Raw genomic sequence first — 10019 nt, forward strand, 5'->3', positions numbered from 1 at the left:
TGCAGATGTGTGTCACAAGTTGATCTGGCTGTAGGCTGTGGCACTTGGCCAGAGGTGGCGCTGGTTGACTCGACTCCATGTTAGTGCACAAAGTAAACTGCTCGCTTTAGTTGTGAAGCAAAAACGCTGAATTCGGAGAAATAAACCGTGCGAGGGGAACGATAACGACGACAAGAGTCTCCCGATCGTTTACTCTTGGTGTCCTGTGAACAACATCGGCGTGGTGTTAATTGTTTGCTGTTTTCGCGATCGCGTCGCGCGTGAGGATATCACCAGGTAAACTCGCCACATTTTTAAACATTTTGTTGTTCAACAGCATCAAGACTGACGGAGTGTGTTTGAGATAACCTCACAAGTGTCACAGGTGACACATTTGGCATTTTTTTGCTGGTTTGTCGGTAGCAGCTCCTGAAACGCAAGACTGCCACACATCTGTTCGACTAACGCCAGTTGATCTAAACGCCAGTAGATCTGGAACACAGGTCGTAACCCAGGATCTTCTGGGCTACGGTGAACATTTCTTTAACGTTGGGGTATTTCAAAAGTCCTCTGCCCATGCCCACAAACTGGCTGCCCTGACCGGGGAAGAGGAGCACGGAGCAGCCGCTGGGGTCTTTTTTGGGTCTCCGCTGAGGCGCCGCGGCTGGCTCGCTGTTCGGGGGAGAAGCGGGGGCTTCAGCCGGAGGAGGGTAATCTCCAGCCGCGGAACCGGGCTTGTTGGTGGACAGCGTCCTGCTCAGAGAGACCAGCGACCTGACCTTCCCTCTGGAAGATGCTGCCATCCTGACTGCCACTGATGCCAACATGAGCTGTTCCTCATCCAACGACGTGTCTGCGGATGAAATAAGACGCACAGCCCGCCCGGACAAACTGTAATCACCGAAAGAGTCAACTTTGCTTGAACTCAACTCTGACATCTGCTCGGCATGACACCTCACAGGGAGACGCCATGTTGTTTATACGGAGTTTATTCTCGTCTTCTTCCGGTTGACGTTCAGGCTCTTTCACGCTGCAGCGCCACCTCAGGTCAAAGTATGTCATGCTCTAATGTATCGTGTTTTTCTTTTCTGTGCTTTAATTTGTCTACAAAGTGAAAATAACTATAAGAGCTTTTAAGTATACACAGACATGCGCTTCTTAAATTGAGCTTAATTGGCTCCACAGGTAGGAAGTAAAAAAGTAAAAAAAAACTTCCTTGCTGTACTTAATTTTTACTCCCTACATTTTTAAACAAATATCTGTAGTTTCCACTCCGTATATTTTCAAAACAAACTCGTTACTTTGGGTTTAACGCATTTGGGGGAAGTTAATATTTCACGTCACTGCAGGCCTTCAAACAATGAGATTTGAGCCTAAACAGTGACACATGAAAGGCAGTCGCGTTTTAATCAGTAGAGATGAAAGAGCAAACCATGTACTGTAGTTTTGATTTATTTATTTTAGCACAACACCAGAACAACCCCACGTGCCCATAATTTGCGGTACTTCAGAAAAAAAGGAGTGAACATAAAAGGGAGTAAAATGTTGTGGCAGGTAATTTCAAATGCAGCATTTCTATCACCTCAACAAACACTAACTGTGTCACAGTGTGTTGCTAGCTAAAGCTCCACTTGCTGTATTTCACAGGAAGAGAAAAGAATGAGAGCTAACTTCACTCAGAGATATAGAAAGAAAGAGAAAGAAACCAGGCTGTATTTAAAGGTAAGGACTGCTTAGTGATATTTGATAAAATGTAATTGTATTTTAACAGGGACATAAAGTGCTTGTCTTACTCCCTTCTAGCTCGAAATTACTTGCCAAGTGGTAAGGACCATTCATGGTCACACGGTGAGAACATTGGTGTTGACTATGAAGAGATATGGTCAGACAGGGGAGGGGCCAGTCAGATTTATCAACTCAACCTCCTTAAAGCATGGAGAGAGGCTGAAACCAATCTCTAGTGAGCCCGGTTAAGGAAAGAGATGAGTTGGTGCCTGAGATGCCAAATTCCAACATCCTCATTCCCGCCATTGAGATAACACTCTCACACAGGCCCAGAGAGCAGATGTTGCTGCATTGCAGATGTGTTATACCCCCTGCCCAGCCGAATGACTCTCAAAAAGAAAATTTTGCAGAAAATCAATGTGATCGCTTGGATCACTGGAATTATCATCTCGATATCTCTTGTCCTTCTTTCATTTCAGACGTCTTGAAAACAAGTTTTAACAAAGTCCTGGAGAAGTGCCCAATGCTGGAGGACCTCCTGCTTTACCCCTGGCTCAGATAAACTCCTCTCTGACACAAACACACACGCATACTGAATTCACATCTTGCCATACAAATGTGATACAGTAACCAACTTTCTTTCTTTCAGAAAAAAAGAAAATTGGGAGATTCAAAATTTTCCTCACAGTAATGTTTGCATCAGTCTATCAGATGAATCCCCTCCAAGTCCAATATTTACATCAGTTACAGTGATAATGCTTGGTGTCTACTTTCAGCCACCGCAGTAGAATGCCAGGAATGAATCTCATTGAAATTGTAGTTGCATTTGCTATTTAATTTAATTGTCATGGATGATACACAGACAACCCAACAGCAAACAGAGGAAAACAATGGGCTTAAATACACAGAGGGATAAATGAGGGAATAAGACACAGGATGAGAGCACAGCTGCAAGAAATCACAAACAACAAGACCATGGGGAAGGAAAACTGAAAACACTAACATAGTCTAAGGAGCTTAGAAAGAAAACGTCTGGACTTCTTTAAGTTGCTTGAAGACGTTCAAGCAAAGTTTAAGTTCTTTTCATCCGAGAAGGTGAAACATCTTCAAGCAACTTCAAGTCCAGACGCTTTCTTTCCAAACTCCTTAGACTACGATGACCTAGATGACTGAGAACCTTCACAGACATGAAAACACTAACATAGCACACAAGACTATCAAAGTAAAACAGCAAACAAGAGACTTTTACAAAGACACAGAGTTGACACAGAGACATGACTGACTGGGGAGAAATTGGGGAACATGGAAAGAAGAATGACTAGACATGACACGTGGGACACAGGGGCAAGGCAAAGTAACAGAAACCTAAAGCCTAAGAATATAACACAAGAAGAAAACAATAAAGAGAACCAAAAACATACATAAGAATAATCAATGAATATAAATGAACAAACACAAAACACTGGGTCACAGACTCAGTACCATGACAGTTAAATGTACAATAATAAATACTTTAAATCAGATGACAATGTAGCTGACACTGTGTTTATTAGTGTGTGGTCAACCACAAATCTTCATACTGTCATCCATACATGAGGTCTTTATACAAATGATGAAAGATAATGAAAGAAACTGTTTAATTGATATGAAATGATTGAATTATATGAAATATTATGGCTTTGTCTGCCAGAGTGTTTTTCTGTAAACTACTTTGAACTACTGGCAGTCAGTGAAGTCACTGAAAGGCAAGATTCTATGTTGTGTTGCCGTAGTTTCCAGAGTTTACTTATAAAGCTCACTTACAGAATTCAGTTAGAAAAGTCAAGCATTTGAAGGAATATTAACTCAATATTAACTCATTACGGTTTACATTTTCGAGTTTAAAAGTTCTCCGAAATTACAATGAAAAAGGAAACAAGAAAAATTACCACTCCAGCCGATAAGAAAGATTCAGGAGATCGAGGTAAGTAAAATAATAAAATCAAATCCTGGTAAAATCCAAATCCTAGAAATGTTGACACTGTGTGAATCATTTTTAGAGCAATTGAATCATATGTTTGATTGAAAATAGCTTTAATACAAGATGTCTAATCAAAGAAAGGTTACCGGTCTTTTGGTAAAATAATGTAATAAGTTTATTCTTGGACTCAACAGTAAAAACAGACCAACAAGTGTCATCAAGATCTAAGACTTAGTAAACCTAGTATCAATTCGCACTGGTCAGTTTTTTTATCCCAAGAATAAACTTGTGATAATTTAAGCAAAAGCAATTTCAAATTCTTTGCCAAACTGCTTCCAGTCCTGATGTCGGGGACTCTTTTTCACCACTGTGTTGTTGTCGTTTATAGATTGTAAGAGCAGGACTGCTAAAAGAAAGGCCAGTCCTGAAAAGAAGACCCCAATAAAAAGGAGGAGGGTCGCTGAGCAGGCTGGTCCTTCCACCAGCTCAGATGTGGTCAAAGGAGTGAAGCGCAAGGTTGTGCAAGATGAAGAGGGCACAACAAAGAAAGCAAAGAAGGCTAAACTTCTCGACCATATGAGCGGTGACAAGGAGCAAGCATCCTCCTTGTTGGACTCTGGTAAAGGTAGGCTAATTAGTTGAATAAGGGGTAGATTAAGTGTGGTTGCTAGGTTTAAGATATTAGTGTTTAGTGTTTGTGTCTATCATCCAGTGAGCTGATGTGCTTTTGGTGTTTTCCACATCTCCAGACTTGAATAACAAACAGGTGTGCGCAAAAAATGGCAAAAGAAAGGCCGCGGGAGACAACAGAGAGTCACCCAAGAAAAAAAAAAGGAATGTGGACCAGGACAAAAAATCAGTGGCAGACCAAAAACGTAAGTAGCAAGCAGCTTGGGTTTTATATTCAGGGGAAGGGCAAAAGGAACATTTAGGCTACAGAGGAGAGTAATTTGTGTCACAGCTGTAATAAAACAAGATTTGTTGTTTTGTCTGTTCAGGTGAATTCCAAGCCAGATATGTGGAGGAGCACCAGCTCGGAGAAGGAGGCTGCGGAGCAGTGTTTGCTGGCTACCGGATAGAAGATCGTTTTCCAGTAAGTGTTCAGATGATGGTAGTAAGACAGGCAGTAACGCAGATAATGGATAATATCGTAAACTGAGACGTCTGCTGTGTTTCCACCTTTCATTATGTCATACTGAGGAAATGCTCACCAATGCTCTGTGTCTTCTAGGTTGCCATCAAACACATTCCCAAAAATAAAGTCTACTGCAAAGTGGCGGTAAGCGTCCAACACTTGAATCAGTTTTACATTACTGGATTGAATGCGGCGTTCCTCATCATCCACTTTGTTGTAATATTTCAGGATGAAAGCGGGAAGAAGCTCTCAGTGGAAGTGGCCATTATGGTTAAACTTGCAGGTGAAGCAGAAGGGTCAGTGGGAATATCTGCACCTGTGTCCTTGCTGGAGTGGTTCGACCTTGGCAAAGAGCTGATCCTGGTGCTGGAGAGACCTGTCCCCGCTGTGGACCTGCAAAAATACAAAGCAGAAAATGGAAGAACTTTAACAGAGGACAAGGCCAAGGTAGGTTGACTGGAAGAACCTTAGACTGTACAGCATTCAATCAAGGCAGAAAAGCATGAACTCATTATTGTGTTTTTCATCTTTTCCAGGTCATTCTGAAGCAACTAGTTGATGCTGTAAAGGAACTTGAGGATAAACACATCTTTCATCGGGACATCAAGGGACAAAACATTCTGATTGAGACCGGCTCAGATGTGCCTCGTGTTCGCATCATTGACTTTGGACTGAGCTGCTTTGTTAAACAGCGATCTCTGTATCGCATCTTCTATGGTAACATATTCTGCTCCTGCTTTTCACAGATGTAACAATTTGTGTCTTTTGTTTTAGAAGAAATTGCAATTGTGTCTGTTTGTTAGGCACTCCTCTTCACATCCCTCCCGAGTGGTACATTAGGAGCTGCTACAGGTGTGGACCCACCACGGTGTGGCAAATGGGAGTGGTGTTGTATGAAGCGCTTCATGCACGATACTTTAGTACCGCGAGGTTCCTCACAAAGAAACTGAGCATCAAAAAGCGTCTGTCCACGGGTAAGAAAACTTCACACTTCCAGATTCACTGATGCCTTGGATCACTAGAACTATCATCTTCATCTTTTTGATCTTTTCTTTCTTTCAAGAATGCCGGAATTTCTTGGACGCATGTTTAGCTATAGTCCCGGAGAAGCGCCCAACACTGGAGGAGCTCCAGCTTCACCCCTGGCTAAGATAACACACACAAACACACAATTCACACCTTATCATATAAGTATGATACATTGTAGTAACTTCCTTTCTTTTTCTGTTGGACAGGAATAGATAGAATGGGTCAATCTTAAAAAATAAATAAATAAAAATGTAGCTTTTTTGGAGTTCCTGTAACCCCCCCAGCCATCCCAGGAAAGGGGATCTCTCTTTGAATGGGCTTTCCCGAGGTTTCTTCCCATCGATCTGGCCCCCTGGGGAGTTTTTCCTCGTCTTCATAGAGAGCTTGGGCTGGGTCAGGAGCTCCATCAAAACTGTCTTTATTTGATGACTTTAAAATAAAGATGTGTTTTACTTAAAGTAAAATTTGATCAAAATAAAACTTGTTTAATTCATCTTTGCTGAGGATTCTCCTTCATTACTATTTTGTTTTGTTTTTTTGTTTTGTTTTGTTTTACCCATGGTGCATTTTGACAAATAAGAAAACTGAATCAGGTTAAAGTGTGCACAAAGACAGTCACACTGCAAATGATCTGAAGACTTGCATCTGTTGCTCTAACCCTCAACTAGTTTAGACAGATTTCCTGGTTCTACCAGAGGTTTTTCCTTCAAGAAGGGAGTTTTTCCTTCCCACTGTTGCTGAGTGTTTGCTCATAGTGGGTTGTAAAAGCATAAAAGTTAATAAGAGGCATTCATAGCAGAGTTATCACAGCGGGAACTATATAGCTTAAATGTACAATTTCTACAGGACGAATTATAACTTCATTATGTATAAAAGCTCCTGTGGATAATTACTCCTATTTGTAACTTTACACAAGAGAAAGTTTGCTGTCACACTATTTATAACAGGTTGGATTTTGTCCTCTGAGTTGAGCCTTTGGTTGCAGTTTATTGAAGAATTTCCTCTAAAGTAGCTGTTGATAAAGATTTAAAGTCCTGTTTATATACAGAAATATGCTTTAGTTCATGTTTTTTTACATGTCTGCCTCAGTGGATCAGTAGAAGATCTGGCACAGGAAACTAGATGATGAAAAAAGGGTACGAATACACATATATATCTATATAGATACAGATATATATACACACACACACAGGTTGCAATGTAGTATTTTCATTTTTCTTAGCATTTCTTTAACGTCTTGGTGCAAAAGAATACCTGCATTTGTGTGTAAAGAAATGTTACATATATACTAAAAACAGCTGGAAAAAAGAACTACAAATTTGGAAAGGAATTTATTCATGTTCTTACTCATAGATGGAGTACATGGTTTAAAAAACACTGAGGAAACAGATATGAGGCGGCTGTATCAACATAAAAACATTAATACAGTTAAAAATGAATAAAAAGTTGCACGCTTAAACTTATTTCTCTACAGTTTGTACAATTAATCCATGTAACAATAGGTTCGCTCTTAATATAGTAGTTAATTAAAATATCTTTACATAAAAATACATTTTAAGTACTCTCCGGTGGAAGTCTGTTGTGGCTTATGTTTCTAAATGACACAACCATAAAGCAGCCCACAGAATATACAAATATGTCCTTGATAAGTGAATGTTGGCTCCCACAATGGCCTGTTAAGTTATTGCAAAAATAATTTACTGCATAATATGTCAGATTAGAACATGTTATAAGCACAAAACTGAAGGGGAAACAATAAAAACAAAAATTAAAAAACAAATACTAAATTAAGTTAAAGGATATTTCTTACTATACTATATAATTGTATAATGTTGCGTTTGATTGCAAATGAAAACCCACCAAGAAAAAAGAAAGAAAGAAAAAAGAGAGAATAGAGTTTAATTTATTCAAAACACATTCTTTTCTTTATTTAAGCTGTAGCGAGATTCAAATGGACAAAAGAGAAAGAAAAATATTACAGATTTGTTTTATTAATCATGAATAAACTTTATTATACACAACTCTAAATTTCAGTTGGTCTTAGTCAGATGTGTTTTTAATTAAATCCTGCAACACTGTGCTTGCTGCCATCACTTTATATCTTAGTGTGCAATTCAAATATATACTTATTACAATATTTTCCCCCTTAACTCTCAACTCGCGTTTTTAAAATGTCTGTGATCATATTTGTCCGTTGACTTCTGTCTGGGCCTCGAACGATTCATCAGACAGGTCGGCAGCCTCCAACTGATGCTCCAGACTTTCATCATCGCCTCTATTCTGATCAACTCTTATCTTAAACTTAGTGATGAACTCATTACTGGCCAGCGCGCCCTCCTTTTTAGGGCATGTGGGCTTTGATAACAGCCGGCTTTCCAGTCGCTCTGCAAAGAAAATTCACAAAACATTTCTTATTTGGTAAGCTTGTTAACAAATTTTAGTTCAGTTTTGCTGAAAGTTATAGCATGCATCAGGTAAGAAGCAATTGGTTTTTAAAAAGCATATACATTCCCCAAAACATTTTTATTATGTGCATTTTGGAGAATAAAAGATTGTACACAATTTCCCTTTTTAAAGTAAAAAGATTATTAAGTCTAATTCTTACTTATTCAGTAGATTAAAGTATTGAAACATCATTATTCATAAAATATGCACATTACAAAATTAAAGTTATTCAAAAATTACTCAAGTACTTACTCCAATACTCACATTATTCAAGTAAATTTAATTTTTGCCAATGTAATGTCACATAAAATCTTAATCTGAATAAGGGTTCTGAACCCCACTGTCACGGCCAGAGGATCAGCAGGCAGTGTTTTTGTTTTTGTTTTTGTTCTCTCTCTCTCTCGCTCTCTCTCGCTCTCTCTCGCCCGCAAGGGCGGAACTCATGGTGGGTTCACGCCCTCGGCCCACGCCCCTCTGAAGAGGAAACACCTGGGCCTCATCAGTGCAGCCAGCATTTAAGCCAGGGAGTGGCTTCTACTCATCGCTGGATCGTTGTGTGTGACTCGCGTCAGTGCTCTGAGCAAGTTCTCTTTTGCTTCCCTGTGCAAAACCTCTAACGTGTGTTTCCTTCTGTACATAGATCCCCTGGACCCGACTCTGCATTCCCCGAGCGGATTCCCTTTTTGTGTGAGTGTTTGGAGAGAGAGTCAGAAGAGGAGCAAGTGTCTTTCCCCTACCTGGATTTCCCGGAGCCTTTTCCCTGTCACCGCTTTGTATATAGCACTATCCCCTGCACTGTTTGTATATACACCTGGTGGAACTGTAATAAATACTGACTGTGCCTCTGAGTCCTGCGTGTGAGTCCTCAAGCGAACCGTGACACCCACACAGATGAGAGCTTAGCAGTGAAGCTCTCTCTTAAAATTTGAGTTATAAAGTCAGATTTTATCACTGACAGAGATCCATGTTCTTTTAACATAAGAAAGAATATTTGCTGAAATTGACATTAATCCAAGCCCTTAAAACGCCATTTTGGATTAAGCATTTCCTTTTAGAAAAGTCTTCAATGAGCAGGAAGCTCCAGTACTGAAAAAGAAGCCAACATCAACTGCTAAACGTGCTAAAAGTAAGTAAGTCCCCGTAGACTCCTATGATCAAAACACATACAGTATAAAAGTTATAGGTTACAGATCTGAAAAGTAAAACAAATGTCAAAGTGCAAAAAGACTTCTGGTCCCATAGAAGTCTATTCCATTTGCCTGGAATTAGGTGAACACCTTGTGACAAATTTAATGGCTCAGTCATTTGTTTCATGTCATATTTAATAAAAGACTGACATGGTGGCATGTTGAATTGTCCATTTTGCACATATTTGGTCATTCTAAGCGTCAGAAGGGGAAAGATCATTCTGGGAATGCCTACTGGCGAAGGATGTGTGACTGACAAGTCCAGTGTGTGAAGTTTAACTACAGTCTAAGGAGCTTGGAAAGAAAGCATCTGGACTTCTTTAAGTTTCTTGAAGATGTTTCACCTCTCATCTGAGAAGCTTCTTCAGTTCAGAATTTCTTCAGAGAACTGAAGAAGCTTCTTGAGGGAGAATAACTGAAACAGTTTTCCTCCTGAAGCATCACAAAGTTCAGAGTTCATGTTTAGAGCAGAAGATTCAGCAGTCGCTCTGTGACCTTTCAATATTCTTCACTAAAACAGCTTCATTACAGAGAAACAAGTCACATTTTCTTCATGTTC

General features: G+C 39.8%; 1 protein-coding gene and 1 long non-coding RNA gene across 5 annotated transcripts; both read left to right on the forward strand.

Annotated features, from left to right (window-relative positions):
* The first annotated feature begins 893 nt into the window (after window positions 1-893).
* LOC109198753 (serine/threonine-protein kinase pim-2) lies at window positions 894-6009 on the forward strand. Of its 4 annotated transcripts, none has more exons than XM_019354100.2 (11): window positions 895-1032; window positions 1627-1701; window positions 2184-3667; window positions 4053-4289; window positions 4414-4539; window positions 4663-4757; window positions 4896-4943; window positions 5028-5246; window positions 5336-5516; window positions 5603-5773; window positions 5863-6009. In XM_019354100.2, the coding sequence occupies exons 3-11, from the start codon at window positions 3607-3609 to the stop codon at window positions 5952-5954; spliced, it is 1230 nt and encodes a 409-aa protein (XP_019209645.1). In that variant the 5' UTR covers window positions 895-1032; window positions 1627-1701; window positions 2184-3606; the 3' UTR covers window positions 5955-6009. The 4 variants fall into 4 exon arrangements, with proteins under 4 accessions (XP_019209647.1, XP_019209645.1, XP_025759988.1 ...); XM_025904202.1 differs by lacking the exon at window positions 895-1032 and adding an exon at window positions 1479-1533; XM_019354102.2 differs by lacking the exon at window positions 1627-1701 and having other exon boundaries at window positions 894-1032.
* A 523-nt stretch (window positions 6010-6532) lies between these two features.
* LOC112844579 (uncharacterized) lies at window positions 6533-9021 on the forward strand. Its single transcript, XR_003217303.1, has 3 exons — window positions 6533-6964; window positions 8706-8840; window positions 8914-9021. It is a non-coding gene; the product is annotated as an uncharacterized LOC112844579 (long non-coding RNA).
* The last annotated feature ends 998 nt before the right edge of the window (window positions 9022-10019 follow it).

This window comes from Oreochromis niloticus, unplaced genomic scaffold, assembly GCF_001858045.2.
Source record: "Oreochromis niloticus isolate F11D_XX unplaced genomic scaffold, O_niloticus_UMD_NMBU tig00000307_pilon, whole genome shotgun sequence".
Classification (NCBI taxonomy): Eukaryota; Metazoa; Chordata; class Actinopteri; order Cichliformes; family Cichlidae; genus Oreochromis; species Oreochromis niloticus.